Source organism: Rattus rattus, chromosome 11 (genome assembly GCF_011064425.1).
Source record: "Rattus rattus isolate New Zealand chromosome 11, Rrattus_CSIRO_v1, whole genome shotgun sequence".
In the NCBI taxonomy this organism is placed as follows: domain Eukaryota; kingdom Metazoa; phylum Chordata; class Mammalia; order Rodentia; family Muridae; genus Rattus; species Rattus rattus.
The window spans coordinates 60,426,009-60,451,583 of record NC_046164.1 but is presented as its reverse complement, the minus strand read 5'-3'; the positions used below and the strand labels follow the sequence as shown (position 1 = coordinate 60,451,583).

General features: G+C 45.2%; 1 protein-coding gene across 1 annotated transcript; it reads right to left on the bottom strand.

The window, feature by feature from the left end:
- Positions 1 to 8,560: 8,560 nt before the first annotated feature.
- Positions 8,561 to 22,097, bottom strand: Qdpr (quinoid dihydropteridine reductase). The gene is made up of 7 exons (XM_032916482.1): positions 21,842 to 22,097; positions 19,419 to 19,511; positions 17,497 to 17,593; positions 16,495 to 16,635; positions 13,665 to 13,773; positions 12,260 to 12,343; positions 8,561 to 9,193 (listed from the first exon to the last, which is right to left on the bottom strand). Exons 1-7 carry the CDS (start codon positions 21,935 to 21,937, stop codon positions 9,088 to 9,090), a joined length of 726 nt encoding a protein of 241 aa, XP_032772373.1. The 5' UTR covers positions 21,938 to 22,097; the 3' UTR covers positions 8,561 to 9,087.
- Positions 22,098 to 25,575: the final 3,478 nt, after the last annotated feature.

The window sequence follows — 25,575 nt, the reverse complement described above, 5'->3', positions numbered from 1 at the left end:
TAGATAGATAGATAGATAGATGAGAAATTCATTTGGGTATTTTTCTTAGCAGTAATATGTTGTTGTCATAGCCTCCTGTTCTCAGTATGACACAAGGAACACACTTGTTGATGGCATAGAAGATACCATACTCCTGACCAAGATTCCATCCCTAACTACATTTTAACCAAGCTCTGGACTCTTTCCAGACTGTATATCAAGTTTGGCCCATAAAGACTTGAAAAAACTTCACGGTTTCTATCAGTTCAAGGTTATATCATCAGATGACCCTTGGCCATTTTATAGTGCCTGCCAGAAGAAACTAGAAGCTTCCAAAAGACGTGCAACCTGTTTGAAGAGTCTCTGAAGATAGGGCTCATCTCTCAAGCTCTGTGGAAGGGAGGAGCCTGACCTCATTAAGTATCGCTTAGCAAACCTAGATAGGTTGCACAGAGACAAAGTCCTCCACCTCACATTTCATAAATTGTCACTGTCAGCACTCCCCTGCCTCTCCCTCACTCCCTCCTCCCCCTTCATCCTTTCTTTAGAATATCTAGCTAGCTCTACATGAAGTTCCGTTTTTTTCACCCATTATGCTAGCCTGTTGCTGATTAAATCTGTCCTTAACACTTCCAGCGTCTGGTTTTGTTGATCTTTGACACCCCATCAAGAGCCATTCTCCACACCAAACCACCATCAGGGAACAATTACTCAGCTTGACTCTGAAGGATCAACTTGATACGGTGCCGAAGCCCTGGCAAGACTTGCGATTAGCCGGTCCCCAATAAGCAGGCACCAGCATACCTATTGCAAATTCCAGAACTCCCTTGGAGTCACACATTGTTGACTGGAATTCCAGCTGGTTCTTTCAAGCCCACTGTATACTCTTTATGGATCCAGGAGGTCATGGTAAGGATTCCGGGGTTAAAGTGGGAGGAAGACCCAGCCTCCCTCAATGTTTGGCTGAGGTTTGCTCTCCAGCTTACCCGTGTCTGTGTCACTTCTCAGTGTGGGCACTGCTCTCTGTCACTCAGGATGCAAATATAGAAATCAGCCTTCCCTTAACTGGAGAGAGGAGGGGAGCAGGAAGAAAAACTTAAGCCAGCAGGAATCAGTCAGTCATTTCTTTAAAGCACATATGATGTGCATGCACACACACACACACACACACACACACACACACACACACACACACACAATTTTTCCAAATAAAGGAAACACTGCATGGCAAAAATGAAAACCCTCTTGGTAAACCATGAGTATCCTAAGTGTGCACGGCCTTGTTCCACTGCAGCAAAGCTAAGTGCTGCCTTTACTCTAATTCTTCTCAACGCTTTGTGTGGACAGGTCAACACTTTACACGCTTAACTTCCAGGTGTAACTCCAGGTCACTCGTTCCCCCAAAGGGGATCTCAGGATATAGCCTATACTTACTAGTAAGTGATTTCACTTTTAGATACTGAAGTCTTCCCTCTGCCTAAACCATATCCACAAAGATGATGACGAATCCCAAAAAGGCCTTTAAGGAGGCAGATGTGACATAAGGACAGTATTTGCTAGCCTTCTCTTGGAGATATCCCCATATATTCACCCATCTTTACTATAGGAAAAAATAATGCCCCAATATTTAAAAGGCCTAATTCCTGGAATCTAAGTGTATGATATTACTTCACAAAAAGTACTTACATATATGATAAAATAGAGAGATAGAGAGGGAGATGGGGAGGGGGGAAGGGAAGAGAAGGGAGAGGAAAGAGGAGAGATTTCTGCTAGATTTCCCAGCACCAAGTGTAAGAGTCAGAGTTTACCTGTATGCCCTACTTGTACAAGGACAAGATAACCTCCTGGAACGCTGGGAGCTGTAGTTCTTGGGAAATAACAGGCCACATGTTTTGACTCCCCTAAACGAGTTTTTTTTTTTTTTTTTTTAATACCAGATATGTTTGGTTGGATGTAAGCGGGAGACACATAGGCAAGAAAATATGTCAGGATGTATGCTAGCCCCTGGTTTGGAACTGATGGTAAAAGCAATGAATTGTGGGCTTTGCCTTTTTAAGTCCCTGAAAAATATAACTTGTGGCCATTCCCTGGGAACCCAGGAGTGGATCTGGCCAGAGTCCTCTGCCTGGGCAGTATTTAATTAAAGCTTGCTTTAAATTTGGCTCAAAATTGTGGAACTGTTTTTCCCTCAAGAATCTCAGGGTGAACACAAGCCTGACACATAGTAAGTACTCAGTAAATGTTAACTAGACCTAAATAGGATCTTTTACCATTTTCTAAGTAAGGAGAATGACAGGACCTGTACCAGAAATCCTGATACAAACAGGGGGACCAGGTCTTTCTCTGGGGTTGGGGTATACTTCAGAGAAGTGTGCTAATGTGAGGATACTACTGTTGTCTGTGATGTGTTGTGTTTCTTTCTCAGGGATTTGACTTTAAGGACTTACAAGGCTGATGGTTTAGAGCAGTAATTCTCAACCCTCCTAATGCTGTGACCCTTTAATACAGCTCCTCCCGTTGTGGTGACCCCCAACCATAAAATTACTTAGGTTGCTACTTCCCAACTGCAAGTTTGCTATGGTTGTGAATTGTAATGTAAATGTCTGTTATGCAGGATATCTGATATACAACCCCAGATGGGCAGCAACCCACAGGTTGTAAACAACTCGTTTAGAAGCACCTACCCTGAGGGATTTAGGAAGCATTTGCTATGTTGTCAACCAATTTTCATTTCGGTGAAAGAAATAAACATGAAGAATGAGGGGGAGGGAGGAACATGAACAAGAAAAAAGCAGCAACCGAAAAAAGCAGCAACCACAATAGTGGGTCTCCAGCAAGGACAGGTGGCTTGTCATCCTAGGCCTGCATACAGCCTGAGTAGTAAGGAGCCTTGTTCCTTACAGAGCCGCCCAGCACCTGTGTGATCTGTTGCCGACGCCTGCCCCCTTGTGGAAATGTTTCAAACTGCATGTAGCCTTCAAAATGCTCTTGATTACCTGGTTTCAGTGGTCCCATGTGCCCTGTGACCTACAAGATAAAAATTACTAGTTATGATGTGGCCCTTGCTTCCTGAGTCTTCCTCTTCTTTCCGTACTCCCACAAACCTGCGTTCTCCCAGGAAACTGTTCCACGATTCCTGGGTAATTCAAAGGACGAAGTAAAGTTGAAAATCAGTCTGGAGTTCAAAATTGATGGACTTCATTCCCAAAGTCAAGTGACTCTGAGTAAGTGACCTAACATCTCTTGCCTTGTTCCCCATGTGTGACACAAAAGCGATAATAGCACCTGCTACCTAGGGTTATTGTAGATTCAAGGAGATTAAACAGAAAGCTCATTAGGGAGGTCATGAGCCTGCAGTGCCTACCCTGTGGGCCTGCCAGTTGGACCCCCCAGTGCAGGGGAATATGGGGGGCAGTAAGGGGGGTGGATGAGGGGGAATACCTGTATGGGGGAGGGGGGAAGGGATGGGGGCTTATGGACAGGAAACCGGGAAAGGGAATAACATTTGAAATGTAAGTAAAGAAATATATCTAATAAAAAAAATAATAATGCCTATCCTATAGGGTCATTGTGAAGATGAAGTAAAGGGTGTGAGAAGTTAGAACAGCGTGTGACCCACAGTAGTCACCATGCACTGTCACTCCTAAGACTCTCAAGTAAAAGAAAGTGTCAATCAATGAACCAGTATTCATGGCACCTGCTCTGGTAGCCGTCTGGCTAGGTCATCCATGACAACACCAGGGTGCAGCATTTCATAAGATAAACAAGGTCTCCTGTTGCTCATCAGCCAACAAGAAAAATGAACAATACAGAACTGAGGACAAATAATTAAATGAGGAGAAACTAAACGAATCCTATCTCTCCAGCAGAAGGCAGTACTGAGGCTGGGCTGTGTATAAACTTAACCTCCACAGGAGGGGAAGAGCTGGCTCAGCAGGTAAGAGCACTTGTGTCTCTTCCAGAGGACTCAAGTTCGATTCCCAGAATCCACATCAGGCTGTTCACACTCTTCTAGAACTCCAGCTGCTGGGGGATCTCGAGCCTTCTCTTGGCCTCTGCAGGCACTGTACTCACTTAATATATACTGTTAGACAGGTAGACAGGTAGACAGGCAGACAGACAGACAGACAGACACACACACACACACTAAAAGTAATAATAATAATTCTGGAGCTGACTCTGCCTCCTGCTGATGACAGCATTGGGCGGCCTAGCTGGAACAGTGCTGGAGAACTTGTCCTGCTGTTACAGATAAGGGAGAGCCCGAAGCTGATTACCCAGGCCCAGATCCAGAGCTCTGAGTTGGCCCACCCCAAATCTATATCATCTGTGAAGAGATAGGATGCATGAAAGGGCTACTTGTGATGATCAAAGGCTTCAGGATCTCTATAACACCAGTCAACAACAGGATAACCAGGAGTCCCAGTGAGGATCCAATATTGATGGTGTCACAGAATCCAGAGAAACCTTGACTCGTTGCAATGAACATTTACAAGTGAAGATGTGGGGACAGAGGAATATACTGTGGGACACCCAGTGACACACTACAGCTTCCATGGTGGAGATGTTTCTCTCTCTCTCCCTCTCCCTCTCTCTCTCTCTCTCTCTCTCTCTCTCTCTCTCTCTCTCTGTCTCTCTCTCTCTCTCTCTCTCTCTCTCTCTCTCTCTCTCTCTCTCTCTGTGTTGATTTTGTTTTAAGAGCAAAGGGTGGATATGAAGGGATGGGGAGATGAGTGGGACTGGGATGCATGATGTGAATGAAACTCACAAAGAACCAATAAAAAGCTAAAAAATAATAATAATTACAAAATAAGACTTCCTATGGCCAGGACCCCTAGCTCATGTTGATATTTTCATTTTTATCTAGCTTTTTCTATCTATACTACACAGTACTTCACTGAGTCTATAACTGTTTTGTTGTAGACTCACTGTTACTCAGAACATTGTCAGTTACACCCTGGCCCACTAGCCATGACAGGACAGCAATGATTTTGGTGATGGTGAAACCCTCATGATGACAAAACGTTTTAGTGTTATTACGACATCACCTATGACATGTGTGCCATCCAACACTATGCCATGAGGACTTCCTTACATCACTAAGAACTATCTCAAATAGATTTTTAATAGCACCATCATGTTTGTTATGAGCACAGTTGTACTAGTTAAATGTATCACTTAGTCATGATCCGATAGAGTGTAGTGCCCTGAAAGCCCAGCTGGCTTTTGCTATGTGACAGAACTGTGAGATGTGGGCCAGTAATTCTCTTTGTGGTGGGGGTCAGGGGAGACAGTAATTCTCTATTCCTTACTCTCCTCAGCAAAACAGACAGAGGAACAGACGGGCCCTCCCTGGATCTGTGCAGATCAGTGAATGCTCATAAGGTGGAACCTACGACAGGTGAGTGTTAGAGAATTGTTGATGGGGGGTATTTAACAGCATCAACCGAGTCATTGGGGTTGCTTCCAGGATTTCAGCCATTTATGACATAGGATACATATATCCGTTACCAGTCTTTGTCCTAGTGTCTAGTCCTTGCGTAGCATTTAATGGAATTATTAGCTCAGACGGTGCAAGGAAAATGAAAACATGCAAATAAATTTGTACATGAATATTCACAGCAGCACACTTCATAATGGCCAAAAGGCCAAAGGGACTCAAATGTCAACCAACTGGTAAGTGGAGGTGACATAGCCATATGAGATGCTATTTGGAAATAAAAATGAGTCACTGACAGCAAAGGTAGCTTATAAAGAAAGTTTATAGTTGTGGTTACATTAAAAATGAAAATAAATAGCTTAATGGTGTACCTCATGGTTTTAGATAAACAAAAACAAGCAAAACTCGAAGCAGTATATGCAAAGAAATAATAAAGGTTAGGGAAGAAATTAATAAAACAGAGACTAAAAACCAAATGTTTTCTTTCATATAGGGAAATAAATGTAAGCATAAATATATATGTCATATCAAAGTAGAGTAGTACTATAAAGGAGGAAGGGATCTAAGAAGACGGGATAAGAGGTTAAGATAAATTTTCTCTCATATGCAGAATATAGATTGGTTTATATGTGTATATGCATATATATTATATATATTATATATATTACATAAGTGTGGGTCTCCCTTCTGCTCAGGGGTCACTGGCCATGTGATACACACTATCACATGGATGGCCTTTAACACCACTTCTGAGCATGTGAGTATACCAGGCTCTTAGCCTGCATTTGTTTCATCCTATGATTGAAACATGAGAGATTAAGTGCAGAGTCTCAGGCTCATACAGAAATAAGTGGAATAACGGAATCCCAGTGCAGGTCACCTTCCTCCAACTCCCTAGCTCTCCATCCCACTGCTGTGGGTGAGTTAGACTCAGTGTCAAAGCCGTGGAGAAGTCTCAACTGCTTGCGTAACAGACCACAGCAGGCACCTCCTTAGCACTCTGCAGCCATGCCATGAAGCTATGACCATTCCCAGAAGCTCTGAAGAAGCTGGGCTTCCGGAAACTCACAGGCTGACCTCCCAGCCAGCAAAACCCATTTTGAGAACAATCTGGCTAAAAATGAGCACACTCCAGACCGGCTGACGGAACCTGAAAGTTCAATAAGCCAGAATTCAAAGTCCATTTATCAGACCGGCTCTTTAATAAACTTTAGCAGAGGTTGGGGATTTAGCTCAGTGGTAGAGCGCTTGCCTAGGAAGCGCAAGGCCCTGGGTTCGGCCCCCAGCTCCGAAAAAAAAAAAAAAAAAAAAAACAAAAAAACAAAACAAAAAACTTTAGCAGTAGATCCTACCTATAGGAACAAAGCAGAGATAATACCTGACAGACTCTTCTAGATTACATGCAAGGACTAAGTTCATGACCCCACCCAGTATGAGTTAAAGGTGTCTGTGCACCAATTCCTCCCCACTCATATAAGGCTCACTCACCTCCTCATACTGATACTGCCCTGAAGCCTCCCCCAAGATCCCAATGGAGTTGTCAGTAACTAATTTCCAGCTTCCAGTACCCTTCTCAGCAGCATTTAACACCACCATCCTTGACATGCTTGGAATGAGAGTTTTGGTTGCTTTAAAAACCCAGTTCTGTCATGTGGGTATGTTTTCTGTTTTAATCCCAGGTGTGGGTTAAGAGGCTGCTTTACAGCGGGTGATTATGCTTTGCCTCCTGCTCTTGCAGGGGTGTGATCTTTGCCAGCTGCACATAGCTGAATTCTGGGAACCCTGTGAGGATATAATTGAGAGAGCCCCAGGCGGTGGTCCAAGGAGGCTGCTGCTCCCCCTGCTGCTCCTGGTTGCCATTGTTGCAGTTTGAAGAAAAGTTGTAAGGTATCCCGACTATGAAGATTATACTTGCCTCAAGGAACCCAGCACACCTGAGCGGAAGGAAAGTCTATTTTGTTGGCTAAAAGTTACCCAGCCTCTAGGATTTCAATGGCAGAAGCACAAGATTGACTAACGTAGTTTCTTCTTTTTAAGCTCCCTTTTATGTGAATGGGTCTTTTGCCAGCATGTATGTCTGTATACCACATGGGTACCTGGTACCCACAGAAGGCATCAGATCCCCGGAACTAAAGTTACAGATGGTTGCTGTGACTCAAACCCAGGTCCTCTGAAAGAGCAGCCAGTGTTCTTAACCACTGAGCCATCTCTCCAGCCCCTCCCTATATTTTAGCAACCTCAATCCTTGGTGCTCTCTGCAAACCTTTAGAGCCAGCTACCATTTTATTCCCTCTCTGCTCTAGTCACCCTATTGCCTGCACTGACACACATTCCAATACCTGTATGTGAATGTTTACAGCATTAGTTGCAGCAGGAAGAAGGAGAAAGCCCGAGTGTGTATCCACTTATCAACTGGATGAATAAAATGTCTTTTGATATAGGGAGTATTACTCACCCATCACCAGGAGCGATGTACTCAGGCACGGTCTAGAGAGAGATAGTAGGGGGATCGTGCCATGTGTGAGCCAGACATACGTCAGATGTTATGACTGCCTCTTTATGAAATTCCCGCAACAGAAAAATCCGCTAAAACAGAATGAAGATGGTGGTGGCCACGAGCCAGAGGGAGAAGGGCACTGAGAACCGCTTAAGGGCCATGGATTTGATTTTGCCAATGAAAATACTTTGGAACTGGAAGTGATGGCTATGCACCAGAGTTGTATCCTAAAAGCTGAAGCCTTACAATGGTGGTGATGTCTCATTCCATGAAAAGAGAAAGCAAACTAAAGGTCTCTATGTAACCATCTGGTGATGGGATTCTGGGCTCATGCAAGTCCTAGTGGCAGTGATGATGCTAATCATCTTTCTGGGCCTCAGTTTCCCCATCTGTAAACTGACCAGACTGGATTACATCCCAAGTCCTTAACCAGAGGGTCTGAGTCAGTCACATGGAGAGCTGCTTCTGACCCTCTAGTCATGTGCACATGACAGGCTGAAACCTGTGTTGCCATGGGAAATATACTCCTCTCAGATCCACTCTACCCTCTTTCAGGACACCAGGAGATAAGAACCCTACACCTTGTGCCCCCACTCTCCCAGGACCACTGTGTGTGAGTCAGGACTTCAGTGAAAAAGACAACACAAGACATGAGGTGTGTTTATTAGGAAGAACACTCCAAACACTCACGAATGGTTCTCATAAACACTTAGCCTAGGCTGGAACACAAAAGGATATCACAACCGAGTCCATTAGGTTTTGCTTACTTACATCACCAATGAATTTTCATGGCAGTTAATTTTCAGGCAGCAAAAACTACATCTATGGCACCAACATGGAATTTAAAAACAAGTTGGATTTCAAAGTGCCCCAAATGCTCAAAAATGAACTATCAAACAGGTCTCCAAAGCAGTCTGGGCTGCTGTGATGATGGCCTGCACACATACCTCCCTGGGCCTCAGCACTGATGGTGCTACTTACAGGCCCCCACTCATTTCCCATAAACGTACCTCACCAGCCCAGGACAAAAAAGGAGCGCTACGTAAGAGACAAACGGGACTGGTTATCTCATACCACAAACAGGAATACAGACAACATAGGGCCAGATGAGACAATGCAGACACAGGTTAGTGAAGTTTCAAGAGGGTTCTCCCAGGCACTGAGGTGCAACTTAGAAATAGGCCGGAGTAAGCTCTGTCTTCCCGTCTGTGGTTACCACCTGGATTAGGCTTCCTGAGTTTGGCCGTTTGTTCCCAGTGATCCAGTCATGGAAGGTCCTAGAATAACAAGAGATATTTTACATTCTTAAAGCATTCTCTGGACACATGCTAATATTCATACTGGTGGCCTTGTGATGGGTGGTTTCTAGGAGGGACTGTGAGAAATCCACTAGGCACCGGGGACATATACACAGGTCTCCAAAGAGCTCAGTACCTGACTCAGAATTAATGTAATCTTAGCTTTGACTTTTGCCCTTTTCTATATAGACAAAATGCTTCCCAACACAGTAGTATGATTTTAACTAACAAAACAAATTTTAGATGATTAACAGTAAGAGACGCATACATGCACCATGCAGGTGTCCCTGAGTACCTACAGGGGCTGGTTTCCAGATGTCAGTCTGAGAAGAGGGTATGCTATCTGCATGTAACCCACATTCTCCCAGATGCTCCCCAAATCACCTCCACTTGCTATGTAATAAACAGCGGTTAAGACTGCACTGTCTCTAGGGAACGGTGACAAGGGGGGATGTTCCCACCTACTTAGCACTGAGCATTCCCTTCCGTGGTTTGATGTGACATTGGTTGAAGTGGCCATGAAAACACAGAGAGAAAAAAGCCAGCTTCTATTGTTCCTTCTCAAGTTTAAAAAGAAACAAACTCATCCTGCAACTCTAGCAAACATGTCTTGGGTGCCCAAAACAAGATGTAAAGAGCAGGCTGCTGTGTAAAGCGTATTGGGACTTAAAACAAGCAGCTGTTTGTGGAGGGGGCAGCTAAGCCTACCTGGACCACAAGGAAGACCCTGTTTATGATATTAAAAAGACAGGGAGAAAAGAAGCTCAAAAATTTGTGTGAAAAGCAATGAGCAGATGACAATTTCTAACAGTGAGGCATTTCCATTGGAGGGCCATCTACCCGAGGATCCACTGTCAGGGTTCAGACCTCTAACAGGGAAGCCCTTAGGTCTTGGGACACCCTGGTCCCAGTGTGTAGCCCTGAGGACTAGATTTGACAGTCACCTGCCAGTCACTCGGGTGTCTTCTCTGGATACTGTACAAACCAAGAAAGTGTATGGACTCAAAACCCAAGGCACTGTTAAAGCACCCTGAAATACTGCCACAGATCATGTACAGCACCTGAAATGCTGTCACAGATCATAGTCCCGTTCTTGGGGCTAGAGCTGAGCTGAGTGTCTCCGAGAGAGTCAAAAGTGACATCTGGGGATTTAAGGGTTTCTATTTTATCACACGTCTGTCTTGCCTTTGCCTTGCCAGCAGTGTGGAGTGGGTGAGAGCAAAGACATGCTTACCACAGGGGGTACAGAAGGTCCTGTGCTCACAAGCATTCCAGACAAACCTCACATGAACTTGCCGAGAGAGTTTCAAGTGGATAAACTGACTGCTAGAGCAAAGGGTGCCTGATACCCCTTGTCTGTGACTGGTTTCTCAGGCCCAGGAGCCTCAATGTTGGGTCCAGAGTCTAGATTCTAGGTTAATATGTCACTCAAGCATTGTGGAAACACTGGACTTTAAAGAGAAATGGAAAAGCAAAGTATGGTGTCTTCTCAACTTCTCTTTTCACACACGGTAAAGCATGACTCCAGCTCACCATGTGGTTAGTAGGCCCACAGACCTGCGGTCATACTGTCTAAGTAAGAGCCTGAGTTTGCTGTTCACTGGGCACATTTCTCAGTCTTAAATAAAAAAGAATCTTCTATGAGCATTAAATAAAGTAATAGGAAGTGTGTGGGCTGGGTGGAGGAAACTGGGGGTCAGTTCAGTCAATATAGTGCTTGCCACAAAAGCACAAGGATCTAATTTAGATCTCCAGAAAGCAAAAAAACAAAACAAAACAAAAAACAAACCAACAAATGCCGTCAGGCACAGCTGCACACGCCTATACTCCCAGTGCTGGGGAGGCAGAGACACAAAACTCTCTGGTGTTTGTGGTCCAGCCAGCATAGCCAAAACAGCGAGCTTCCAGTTCAGTGAGAGACTGTCTGAGACACTGAGGTGGAGGGCTGCAGAGGTGGCCCAGTGGGTAAGAGTGCATACTGCTCTTGTAGAGGAGCCACGCTCAGTTCTCGGCATGCACATCGAGCAGCTCATAACCCCCTGTAATTCGAGCTCCAGGGACCGTCTCACCCCTAACTCCAGTTCCAGGAGCCTCTTCCAACACCTGCATTCGTGGGCACATATCCACAACCAGACACAAGCACGTACAGTAACTAAAAATAAAACACATCTTTTCAAAAACGGCTGAAGACACCCAATGTCGATCAGCTCTGACTCCCACTTCGTGTACATATACATACATACATACATACATACATACATACACACATACACACATACACACATACACACACACACAAATAATAGGAAGGGTTTAGAATAGTGCTTAGCACCTAACTAGCAGACGTTCTCTCCATTTAATTTAGATGACTTCTAACAGTAGGTCAGAGCTGCAAACATCCAGTACAGACATCAAAGCAGCCATGACATCGTCACCATGGTGAAGGCCAGCTCCTGTAGGGACTGGCTGTGGTAGGCGCCCAGTGAACCCAGACTTATTAAAGCAGGCTTTAAGGAGCTGAGATCAAAGGAAGACAGAAAGGAAGGCCAAGTCCTTCTCCAGTGAGCTCTCACCTGTCTCCAGGTTCGCTAAGAGCTGACTAGGATTGCAAATGAACACATCTGTCTGTGGCTCAGCGCTGACTGGGACATGTGACTCCGTCCTGTCTTCCTGCCTCCGAGTTGCTCCTGGATACATTACCAATTTCTAAGGAGGAGATGGGGCTGACTGAACACTTGGGTCAGACACACTGCCAAGTGGTTAACACACGATCCTGCTTCCTTCTCATCACGGACCCTCAATACCCAGGCGAGCGATCTGTGTGCTAGGACAGTTTACAGACATGCACACTTAGGTCGGACAGGGAAAGAAAAAGAGTCAGGACTCACATGAGGGCTATTCATCCCTTCGTATAACTGTTCTTCTCCAAGACCAGCTGCCTTAGGCCCTCAGAGGTCAGACCCTCACCCAGGATCACTGGAGACCCCACAGTGCAAGGAACAGAGCCTTAGGCTGCCTAGTCACAGCCTGCCCTGTGATACTCACTCCACCAGGAACTCTAAGGGTGTCCAGGAGCTGAAGTCTGCCTCGGGCATTGATTTCCTGTTCATCGGAGTATCCAGGGTGACGCTGCAATGCAGAGACAAGAGTGTCATTTGTGCATCGCCTCTGTAATAACAGGGGTCTGGTTCTTGACCATGAAAAGACAAACACAGCACCGCCACAGGGAGCCTCTGGCACTGAGAGTGACATTTACATGCAGAGATCAGACGAGATAATCAGAGACCAGCAAGCTGTCCACATTAACAAAAATCACAGCTGAGGGGAATCCAATAAGGCTCCTTGTGACTCACACTTGGGGCAGACAGAAACAAAACAGGGAGAGTCACATTTTACCTTTGTGTCAAATACAGACTTATCATTAAGTCCTCATATACTCCCTGAAATGCGGCAGACTCATTTCTAAGGATTTATTGGAAATAATATTCCTCAGAACATCAAAATTGTAAAATGTTATTTTTAAGCATATGGCTGCTGTCCAGGAAATTTATGATATTCAGGCAGAGCATACAGAACTGGCACAAAACATCCGGACATCAGTCAGAACCACCATAGAGCAGCTCAGTCATAAAAACCTCACAAGTGAAGGACTGGAAGGCTACCCAGTCCCAGACCTGCCCCAGGAGCCCTTCACAGGACAGAAAGCAAGAGGCAAGCCAGTGGCACTCGACTTCTTCCATTGAGAAAGAACAGGTCATGCCCAAGGCGGCAGCCTCGGCCTGAGACAGCTGACTAGGGGTTTGCTTCCTGGTCAGTTAGCAATGTCTCTGTATATTCCCACAATCTCCTACATAACTTCCCACACTGCGGCCCACACTGCCGCCCATGTCTGGCTCTACACGTGCACTGTCTTTATAGTCAGGTGAAAAGAGAACTATATAAAGTAAAATACAGTGTGTAGAGACTTTAAAAGTAAGAGTGGGGTTGACAAGAGGGCACAGTAGACGAGAAAAGATAGATCCATCCTCAAGACAGATAGTTGAAACTCTGAGATACCGCTATGGGCTGAATGTGCCTCCCAGGCCAGATTCTTAGCAGGGTAACAAGAGTAGGGCCTTTAAGAGATAATTAGGTCAGGGTGTGGCCCCGTCAATGGAAGGGCCTGAGAAAGCCCCTTTGACCATCTACCATGATAGCAGAGGAACAGGCTCTCACCAGACAGCCCTGCTGACATCCCCTGCTTGGACTCTTCAGTATACGACTGCGGTCAGTGCAATGCTGTAGCTTATAGTACCCAGCCTAGGTATTTTGTACAGTAGCAGGAATACACTCAGAGGGGAGCTTACAGGTCTTTGGTGATGCGCCCTCAAACCGTGATAGAAAGAGACTCTCAAACCGTCAGCACTCGGCAGTGAGCAGGGTGTGAGCTGCGGGACGCCCACGCACTTACGGGAGCACAGCAATGGCCGCAGCCCCAGACGGCATGCCACTGTTCTTCCCTGCAAGGCTCTGGCAGAGCTGATGGATGGCTCCCTTGGCCATGCCGTAGCCAATCATCCCTGGGAAAGTGAGAACAAAACAGTTGCTTACATCAATGGTGGATGCGGTATCTTCTCAGCCTCTCCGCTCCCTTAAAACGTTAGCCACAGCTGTGCCCTTTAGCATGGCCCCTCACTAGCCAGAATGACAGCAGACAGAGGAAGGTGATGGGACAGGTGGGCAGGGGTGTGGCCTCTGGACAGTTTCCAAAAATGCAGGGTTTTAAAGGGCACGGTGGCACTAGCCCTTCCTCTTCTTGAGGTGGCCATCCACTTTCTCCCCTAAGTTCTATTCGTCCTTTGGACACATCAGCTCCTCCACAGAACATTTCCAGGGACATTTCTGCTCCCTGCTGCTATGGTGAGCCCTCAACACACTGTCAACAGTCAATATACAAACCAGATCAACCTGCCAGCTCGCACCTCACTTCCCAGCCAGGTGTCTCAGACAAACCACCTCGAACCACTGAGATTTATCTAAACCTTAATCAAGAGACAGTCACTTTCATATTTTCCAGGTACCTCTCTCTGGTAAAAAAAAAAGTTACACATAGAATACCTAAAATCTTATGCTTTAGAAATAAATGTACCAAATTAATTTCCAAATGTACCAATTAATGTGTACAAAAAGCTACACATGTTCAGGGCGTCCCATTTGAGCACATCTTGACACAAGTACACAGGCCCCCTTAAGTTTCCTCTCCTCCCACCACTCACGGAGGCTCTGCTAACTGACGTCAGGCATGCTCTTGTCACACACAGTCTGTTATAGCTCAAGGGGCATCCTAAGTCCAGGTAGGTGGGATTCACAGCCCAGTGCAGGAACCAATCACTGGCGAGCTCCAGCAACAACAGATTGCCAAAGAGGGTCAAGGTCTCAAGAAGTTACTTAGAGGAGGATTTCACCATCCTCCTTTCTCTGTCTACTCAGAGGGCCGGGAGCCAATGGTTTAAAAACACAACGAGCTCAGCAAAGTACAGGGAGCTCTCTACCTCTCCGCTCCAACACTGTAAAAGCTGGGGGGCTTTGAGAGGACAGAAATGAGCAACCAGCAACCCAGGACATAGTTCAACAGGACAATGCAGATACGAGGTCCGTGGCAAAACATTTTTTAAAAGTATATACAACTGCTATGAACACTTCCTTCCAAATTATAGCATGATCAGACATTTCCTTAAGAGTAGCTTCCGGGGGTTGGGGATTTAGCTCAGTGGTAGAGCGCTTGCCTAGGAAGCGCAAGGCCCTAGGTTCGGTCCCCAGCTCCAAAAAAAAAAAAAAAAAAAAAAAAAAAAAAAAAAAAAAAAAAGAGAAGCTTCCCACCAGAGCACAGAACGGCTGCAGAGCAGAAGGATCATTAAGATGAGCCGTCACGTCAAACTATCTGCGCCTATAAACCACAGGAAATGGGAACCTGCTTTGTCCTTTAGAAAAATTAGTCTTTCAGTCCTGGGGTTTTGTTTTTGAAATGTCAACCTATTACTCATTTCTCTGTTTACTTTCTAGTGCCTCTGCCCTATGTCCCCTTTAATAAAAAGCAGCTCTCACACAGACAGACACCTAACATTTACACAGCTTTAATTACTGCAACGGCCATGGACCTGTTAGCTCTTGTGCTCTGCGAAATGCAATGAGCAGCAAGAAATTACTAATTAGCAAGAGACTCGTGGTTCAGAGAGTTAGGTTTAAAACTGAGAACGTGCTCCAAGATCTCTACCACTTAGATTTAAAAAGGAATACATTTTGAACCCAAGGTAGTACAGATGAGACTTTCTTCCCAGCCCTCTGTGTCACCTACTTAAATCCCTCTAGCCTCTGCCCTAAATGAATATATAAAATGTACCCATCCCCCAAACTTGTGTGTTGTCCTAATCCCCCTAAATTCAGAAAGTATTTAGAGACAAGGTCTTAGTGGTAATTAAGTTAAAGTGACATCATTAGGGTGTGACCCTCACTAGAATGACCAAGGTGTTTCTGCCGGATAGAACTTGGGACCTAGACACACAGGACAATGACCACCTAGGATGCAAGAAGGCAGCTATCTACAAGCCGATGAGTGAGGAGTAAGGCCTCAGAACCAACCTCCCAACACCCTGTCTTGGACATCTCACCTCTAGAACTGTTAGGAAACGTGTGCTTGTTGTTTGATCAAGCCAAGCATGGCAGCCCCAACAAACAAATGCTGAGAGTAAGAAATGCAACAGAAAGGTCTCTGTGGTGGCACATACCAGAAACGATCAGGGGTTTGCTTCAAAGTATATTCACTACACATTAATTAAATAATTATGGACAACTCATCTAACTCTCTAAATGTCCTAACCACGGAACTGAGAGGGTAATAATGATGCCTATGCCAAGAATCAATAAATATACGTGTGAAGTGGAAAGCATGTATAAGAACGCTTGGTATTTCACGTGAGTACAGTAAGACCTACCATGTGGTAGGCACTATCTATGTGTCAACAACGCTGTGGTTGCTCTTAAGTCAGGCAAGACGGCCACTGGTTTACAATTAAAGAGCAGAGAATCAGGGTCAAGATCCCTGCCAAGATTATTTCCCTGGGACAAGATTAGCAGTGTTCCTCATAAGAAGATTCTGGCATAAAAGGCAGTAAATCCACCCAATAGGAAAGTTCCAGGGGCACAAAGGGATTTGTACTTCCCCAACCCAAGATGTACCCAGTAGCTGTGTAGCTACGGCAGGAGAATCATTCACACTGCGCACGTGGAAAATGAAGGCTTACCAGGAGTCCCATCTAACGCAGCTTTGGCCCCGGCCAGGGTCAAGAGGCCTCCTTCCTTCAGGTGCTTTGTGGCCAAGTGGCTGGAGATGGTGGATGTCCAAATACTCTGCTTCCACATCAGGTCACAGTTTTTAAAGAGTGCTGGGGAACGGGACAAAAACTGTGAGCTCATCATTTCCAGAGAACCCAGAAGGCAAGCAAGCTCAAGCCACCCTGCCTGCACTGCAGGGAGCCCTCAGGGCCCTGCTGGTCCACCACGGCGTCTAATAAAACAGCATAGGGCTCAGTGGTCAGAGGTGCAGATTCAAACACAGGCCGTGTCAGCTTCGAAGGCTCAACTTCCTCACCCACTAACTGCCAATTTTTCAGCCAATAGACTTTAGCAAATAAATCTGGGTCAACAGACTCACCAGACTGTCATGGCTTCAAAACTGGTTTTACTTTATAAAGACACTTAGATTTTTAATAAGAATGCCTATCCATTTTCTGGCTTTTTCCCTTGATAAAAATCCATGAAACAACCATGCTACAGCTGTAAAAAGGGTTTTTACAGAGTTACGTTTTCATGGATAAAGTTAATGAGCGCCTTTACGAGTCTGTAACTGAGCACTGAAACAGCGACCACTTCACAGCTGTGTTAGCCTTCTGGTCCTGCCAGAGACAGGGAAGGAACAGGTGGTGATACTGTCATGCTGTCAGGCTCCCCTACCCCGGCACTCACACTCTCTTGACCTCCCACCTTCCACCACAAGATAATGCTGAAAGGAAACGCCCACTAGGCACCAGCCTGTGGCCCTGGACTTCCCAGCCTGTAGAACTATGAGTAGTCAATCTCTCCAAATCACCCACTGTGATCACCACAAACCAAAGAAAGAGATGGAGCTGTGCAAGGATCCTGAGAGACAAACAGAAAAGCAGCTGGCCTGCTGCTCCATCTACAGAGCCAAGTCAGCTAGACAGAGGGCAGAGTGGAAGCAATAATTAACTCGGAGAAGGACTCACACTTGGATTTGGCATTGCCCCCGGCCCATCCTCCAGCCACACAGAGAATGGCATCCACCTTCTGGTCACCTAGGAGCTTCCCGACCTCAGCGGTGACCTTAAACAAAGAGACAAAGAGATGTACAAACTGGAAGGTGAGTTTGCTTTCTTTTTCTTCTTTTTAAGCCACTTTACAAGCCTAGCAATTGTCCTGGAAAAGTATATGGAAGAAGTTCCTTGCATTTTGGATAGTACAGCCTTCGATATGGTTCTCATGAAGTAATGCCTCTACAGGAACATTCTAAAAGGCAGGGACATAAGTTCTTCCTGAAATCGAATAATAAAGAAAGGGAGAAAAGGAGTTTTTAAGAACATCACTAGAAAGGAAGAAGAGAGTTGAAAAGCTGTAGATTATAATAAGGCATTTTGCCCTGCTGATATATTCTATACAGTCAAGTCTTGGGTGGGGACAATTTTGACATTCAAAAACCTATACGGTGGCTAGCAAGATGGCTCAGCAAATAAAAATCCTTCCTGCACAGACCTGTTAGCTGAGTTAGACCCCTGGACCCAGTGGTGGAAGGCAAGAACTGACTCCTCCCAAAAGTTGCCCTCGGGTCTCCGTACATCCATTACAGCATGTGCACCCACAGTAACATTCTCATTCATTCACTCACTTCCCGTTCTTCCCCGTCTCTGATAATAACAATAATGGTAATAAATAGATAAGCCCACACTGATATTAGAACTTACACTTAACAAGAGCTGAGGAGACTGAAAACAGGACCCTCGCCTGGAAGAACTATGGCTTTCCAAGACCAGGCATCGTTCTTCCCCTGAGTGTTATCTTCTATTACTTTATCCACATGACGTTATTTTGTTCTGAGGCTCACTACAGAAGACCACAACCATAAAGTCCACTGCCCAGGCTCAAACAATAGCTATGCCATTCTCCTACCTGTGTGACCTTAGGCAAAATCTTTCCCACATTTGGGATTTAAAAACAGTCAAAGAACATAAAACATCAGTCAGTGGAGAGACCACCAGAGAAAGCACAGCAAAGCAGACCCACTTAGAGACTAAGCTTGTGTCAGGAAACGGCTGCCCTAACTGTACCACTAACCAACTTTTCAGACTGCCACTTACTGGCTGAAACCAAGTGACCCCACTAAGAAACCTCCCACTTGCCTCCCCATCCAGTAGTCCTGCAGAGAAGAGGGTAGGGATTTCCTAGGGAATGAGGGAGGGAGCATTGGTCTGAGTCCTCAGGCAAGTGAGTCAGGAGAGCTGCTCCACAGGCAGGACTGCTTAAGAGCATCTAAGATAATCATACTAAGATATCCATCAAATTGGCAATGCCATTCCTTCTGAGGAGCAGCGGTATCTTGGGGGGAAAGGTGATATTTCCATTTATTTATATGTTTCTAGAGTTTTATTGTTTTTCCTGAAAATAATAGTCCTGGTAGTATTTATGCTTTGAACTAGCTTAACTTCACTTTCCAAAATATATCAGGTATGCAAAGATATTTAATCACACTATTCTCATTAAATAGTAAAAACAAATTAATTTAAATAAGAGAAAAACCCTGAAATATACAATAAGGAGAAACTAAGTAAGCCACAGCCAATCAACAAAATAAAATATTATACATCAGCAAAGAGTTTAAGTGAAATAAAATATTTAAGCTAAAGGGTAAGTTTTTTAAAAAACTGTCAAATATAAAACATAAGACATGTAAAAGCAGTAACACAGGACACACACAGTAAAGACAAGGAAACCTGTCAAAATAAGCCGGTCAGAAATAGATCCTAGAATTTACCTTTTGTTTTTCACGGTTTCTAAGTTTTCCTCTAGAGGATTTTAGAATTGGCAGACAAAGAACAAAGCCAGGGGAACCCTCCCTGGGCCTCTCCTGTCACAGTGAGAGACCTTTGAGAATTACCTGGTCAGCCTGCTCCGTGAATGAATCTGTCATCTTAACAATCACGCTGGCACTGGCCTCTTCATTCTCCACCACATCGATGCTGGCAACCCACTGGAGGAAGAAAAACAGCTTTGGTCAAGAGTTGGTGGCTTGTGACTTCTCGAAGGAGCAACCCCCAGAAATAGAAGCAAAGAAAAGCACTGAAATACACAAAATGTTTCCAGTTTCCAGTTTGGGATTCCGAAATATTTGTATATGCTTATCATGGGGATGAGACTGAACTCTAAACACAAAATCCACATGTTTAATACACTCTGTATACTCAGTCTAAAAGTAATTTTCCATAGTACTTTTAATAATCTTGAACATGCAACAGGCTTCATGGCCTAAAACTTCCCATCTGGGGAATCAAATAGCTCTTTAAAAGTTCAGGGTTTAGAAACATTTCAGATCTTTGGATCATTCCAAATACTAAGTAAAAACCCACTAGAGAAAGGTAATAACAACCAGACATCCTTCAGGGACCACTGACTGCAGTTGGTCCACAATCTGCCTCAGCACATCCCAGCCTGTTCTCTGAACAATCTTCTTCCCCTTTTCTGCTGGATTCTGAGGGCCAAACCTTACATGTATCTCAAGACACCTGAGGTCACTCTGTGGTGATCTCTGCCACCAATACTTAAACCTGCTAACACAAGAGACAGCTAAAAACAATATGGAGTTGGAGGGACAGGGATGGACCATCCCGAAAATGACAGATGCTAGAACAGAAACTATACGTGTGACACGCTGTCACTCTTTTTGTGTTATAAAACCATTTCAAAATGTAAAACCCTTTGCAATTCACAGCTCTTGGGTTCTTAGAGATGACAGTTGTCCGGGTGTCCTATGGAAGACCCCCCCCTCCCTTCAGCAGAGGCAGATGAGCCTTCCGTGTGGATGTCTGACTCTGTCAATGCTGGCTCTGCCATAAAGTGACAATCTCCTCCACCACAGAAATCGAGGGACTGATTAACGGGGTCAGTAAGAACAAAATGACATGAAGGATGCTCACTCCTTCAGAAACCTCCTGCTCCTTCAGACTGAAGACCCAGATGTCAGTATCTACCTTTAGGAGCAATTACAGCCTCACTCAGCACTCATTACTTGTATACCACAAACTATGGGGAATAATACAAAGTCGGCTCCACCCAGCCCTCCCTAGGGTGCCAGGAAGAAGACAGAACAGAATCCCTGGTAAATCCGCATATCCCACTCAATACAGAGGCCAAGGAGGAACAATGTTTATTGGCTGGCTCCTTGGCTCACGCTCAGCTTCTTTCTTAGGCAGCCAAGGTTCAACCTTCCTCACCACCTATAATGCGCTAAGTCCTCCCATATCAAGCATCCATCAAGACAAGCTCTCACAGACAGGGCCACAGGCAAATGGACCCGTGCAATTCATCAGCTGAGGGTCCCTCTTTCAGGGTGACTCCAGATTGTCAATGTGACAATAAAAGGCAAATGAAGTTGAGTCAGGGAGAGCTGATATGAAGAGTGCAGGGCTCAGTGGAGGTAGACACACCCCACCCCTTCAGTGTTCCCTTTGTCTCCACTCTCTGAGGTCGCAGATTGTGAAGACATCCCAGTCTTCCAAGATTCTAAACAGGTAGTGGTATTGTTCTTGTACCACACTTAAGCCAGAACAAAATCCCGTGTCCCTCTCTGCAAAGGGGATCCTTTGCCCAGGATGCTGCTTTCTGCTAACTAAACTCAGGAAGGTGCTCCAAACTCCAGGGCTGACTCTAGAAATATCCTATGCTGAGCCATTCTGATCCCTGCTAAGAGGCTGGAGCCAACATCAGCCTTGCACTCACTTGCCACCGTCTGGAAGTGGACACACGACTAGACAAAGTTGAATTATCCTTTACTAAGCAAAGATGTCAGCAGCTGAGGGACTGAGCGTTCGACTACCAGTTCCAACAAGGCTAATAATATTGCCTGCCACACAGGCTGCAGTGTCGGTAACACTTAGCACTTAAACGGCGTTTACCTATTATCTCATTTATTCATTACGATTGGCCCAAGAATAAACAGGAACGTGATCATTTTATTTTACAAGGGAACTGAGGCTAGCGGGCATTAAGTAACCAATTCAAGGTCAGTAGGCTAGTAACTTAGGGCAGCCCAATTCCAGAGTCTTCATTTTGCCTTTTCCCCTCCCAGTTCGCTCACACTGCTCCTCTTCCCTCCCAAGTCACGCTGGACCTTCTGGGCCTGGAAGAGGCCTAGGGAGCACCTACATCCCACGCTCTTCACAGGGCAAAGGCCAGGCACCTGTGGCCCAGAGCAGACCGGTGCGTGCGCGTGCAGCCTAGTCACGGGTGCACATGGCCGACAGTCCCGGATCTCCCCGCTACTCCTAGAGTCTGCCGCTTGCAGCGGCCGTCTCGCAGTATTACCCAGTTGCGGGCCCGGAAGGCCTGTACGCAGCGCGAGCCCAGAGCACCCCTGCCGCCGTACACCAGCACCCGGCGCGCCTCGCCTGAAGCCGCCATCCTGCTCCTGACAGACTCCCGCGGAACTGATCGCCAAACCCAAAAGCACTCCCTTGCTCGCCGATACCCAGTGAGGAACTCAGGAAGGTTGCCCAGAACGCCCGCCCCTGCCTGTGCCCCGCCCCCAAAGCTCCGCCCCAAGGCGGAGTCGGAGCCATCACAGAGCCACGCCTCCTGCTCCGGCCAATAGAAGAGGGAAAGCCGAAGTGCGTGACCCGGACTGTGCCCCCGCCTACCCACCCCGCCCTAAGGCTAAGATAACAGTAAACCACGCCTTCCTAAAGTGAACTTGTGCAAGCTAAGCGGCTGAGACGCACGCTCTCTGCTGTGCCCTGCCCACCTGCCCCGCCTTCACCGCCCTGGAGCCAATAAAAGTGTAGCAACCTAGGCGCGTGCTCTAAACTGTGCCTGTCCACCCGCCCCGCCCCCTCTTGTACCCAGTAGGCGTACAGCAGGCTCTCCACAGTGTCTTGAACCCCACCAAGGGTGTAGACACTTGCTCAGCCCTGCCCTCGGGCAATGAGAGCTTTCCGGAGCGCCGCACCCCAGCCGGAAGCCAGGGTTTATTAGAGCAGATGCTGCCGGGCTCGTTAGTGAAAATAATTACAGATGCAAACAGGCCACAATATTGTAACGCCCAAATAAGAGATGAACTTTGCCTGACCCCCATTGTCTAATAGCTGCGTAGTCTAAGCAACTTCTTCAATTGTTTTGTGCTGTGACTCAGTTTCCTCGTAAATAAAATGTGAATAGGCTGTGCCTAGAGTTAGAGAAAAGAATTTTAGAGGTACAGTGAGTACTGCGCAGCTATCAATATTAGTCTTATCAATCCTGGTTATTAAAGTTCACTGAGCATCTTAGAAGTCTGTTCCATTTGTTCAGAAGGAAAACAACTGTGTAAATGGGAACACGTTTATAAGTGAAAATCTGCCAATACAAATTTGGAGTATTCTGTAATTTAAACCTTTCCATTTCTGGAATTAATGACTTTAAAACAAAGAATGTGATTGGGAGTAACTACTAATATTTAAAATAGTACTAGTATATAGCACAACCGCCTTTGGTCTGGTAGGGGCACAAGTTTAAGGATGTTTTAGGCCTGTCCTAAACTGCGTGCCTACTGGGCTATGGGTCCCTGGCTGCATGGGATCCCAAGCAAAGGATATTCTAGGTGTGTTGAGACCCACCAAATGATGACAGCCGTCCCCAGCAGATCCTGGTGATCCCCACCACTTTCGAGTTAACTAACTTCTGCTCATGAGCAAGGGATTTAACAACTGCACTGCTGGTGTTTAGCATCAGTTAATTTGAACTGAGACTGCCTGTATGTTTATAGTATTCACAGCATCCCTGGTCTCGAACCCTAGAAGACAATAGCAACCCCCTGCCCTCTGTCATAAAGATGGAAATATCTCTAGCCAAGCCTGGTAGTACAAGCCTGAATCCCTGCTATTCCTGAGGCTGAGACAAGAGGACCACAAGCTCAAGGCCTGGACAACAGACTGAATTCAAGGCCAGATTAGGTAACTTAATGAGACCCTGTTTCAAAATAAAAAGAGCAGTGGGGATATAACCCAGTGGTGGAGTGTTTACCTAACAGGCCTGAGGACTTAAATTCAATCCCTGAAGCCAGGAAGAGGATGGAAAAACGGAAAAGAAAAGAAAAAAACACTTTAAACATTTCCAAAGATCTCTTGATGGGTGAAAATCACCTTTGACTAAGATCCAATATCTGTGGCTGTTCTGTGTAACCTTCAGAGACAGATGCTATAAGGAACTTCTTTGTGCACTTCCAACCCACCCTTGTACACAACAAACACAGTTTCTACTTGTAACAAATAAGACCTGTAGGCCTATGTCAGTAGACAGCAGGAAGTGGCTGGCAGAATATTCCACTGTCCAGAGCTTCATTATCCAAGGTAGAATTGTAGAGAACTCTGAGGGGAGAGGAAGGCACATTTGTCTAGTGCCTCCCACAGGTCAGGCACTGTTTCAAGTTCACTTTCCTGTACACAACAATCCTATGGCTGACTGAAAAAAAAATGGGAGTCTCAGACACCTACCTAAATAGAGCAACACTGAACCTGATCTTTGATAATAGAATTCCTCTTGACCACCACCACTTCAGTCAGCATGGCATGAGCTTGCTAGAACTCAGAATTCTATCCCATAGAATTTTTCTGAAAACCTCAAAACATCAAATTTGATGTAAGTTCATCATTTAACATGGAACTATGATTCCCAAGGCATTAACTACATCCTATCCTCTAAAAGCATTCTGAGTGTTAGAACAAGAATGTCAGTTAACATTATTTTCCATGCATTAATATGCCAAGCAGTCTTCCAGGGCTCTTGTAGTTTCCGTCTCATTCATCGTCAGATAAACATTTTCTATTTCCAGGTCACTGTGGTAAAGGTAAGCTGCTATATTTCAAAGACTTACCTTCCAATCCAGTGTCCATATTGCTTTGTCCATAAGAAAAGCAATGCCCTTGCCCACAGTGTTGCTGGAGCATCAGAGATGCTAAATCATATGCTGGAGCCTTTTGTACCTGGTAAAGCCCCCAACAAGCTTCAGAAATACTGTTCTTTATTTCCCTTATGGAGAGACCAGTGTAGCAGCTCCCCTAACATGTGGGATCGTGTCATTTCTACAACATGCTCATGTGTCTCCATGAAAGAATCCCAAGGCTCCCACTGACCAGCAGTGAAACTTGAGAAGCCCCTCCAGAGATCGGAGAGTTTACTATGCTGCCTTTACCCACTTTTGCTCCCCAAAGTTTTCACAGAGTGGCCTTTGACAGTCTCACAGGACCCTACATTCAGCAATACAGTGAAGGTCACAATTCTAAAAGCTACAGTATAAAATGGAGAACAGAAATTATTCATTCCTGGGGTCTACAGATTGTAGAGACAGAGGGGCTTGGTGGAACTAAAGGATTCAGAGGAAGTGGGAAGGGAGTAAGAGTGAGAAAGGGGTGAAGAATATGATCAAACTAACATTATATGCATGTATGAGGTTGCCAATGAGATAGATAGATACAGATACATACATGCATACATACATTCACACAGATACATATACAGATAGATATACACAGAGAGATATAAATGATTGATAGATGGTAGATATAGTTATATATATACATACATACACAGATATAGATGATAGATATGCATGCACAGACAGACCAACAGATAAATAGATAATAAATACATACATTCACAGAGATAGATAGATAGATAGATAGATAGATAGATAGATAGATAGATAGATAGATAGATAGATAGATATTGAGTTTTAGATAATAACTTTTCAGCCAGATAGAAGCTTTGCTCCATAATCCATAATCCAGGAAACAGCTGAGGTAAGAGGATTGCAAATTTAAGTCTGAGATGTATAGGGAGAATCCATTAAAGAAATAAATCAATAAATAAAAGTATCTGACCCATGTCAGATGCCATGGAAAAGTGAAATCAGGAGAACGTATGACCCTGCAGCCACAACCAATAGATTTCATGTTACACTTCAGCCAGCAGCAAATCCATACAGTTTTAATTCATACATGTCCATTTAAGTCTTATGAACCAGGGTCGATTCACGGTGTTAGTAACAGTTCCGGGGATTCTGACAGCAG

Coding starts and splice junctions, on each gene's coding strand:
- Qdpr (XM_032916482.1), bottom strand. CDS start 21,937: ATGGCGGCTTCAGGCGAGGCGCGCCGGGTGCTGGTGTACGGCGGCAGG. Junction 19,512..21,841: donor CCTTCCGGGCCCGCAACTGG/GTAATACTGCGA, acceptor TTCTTCCTCCAG/TGGGTTGCCAGCATCGATGT. Junction 9,194..12,259: donor CCCTTAGAGTTCCTGGTGGA/GTGAGTATCACA, acceptor TTGTTATTCTAG/GACCTTCCATGACTGGATCA.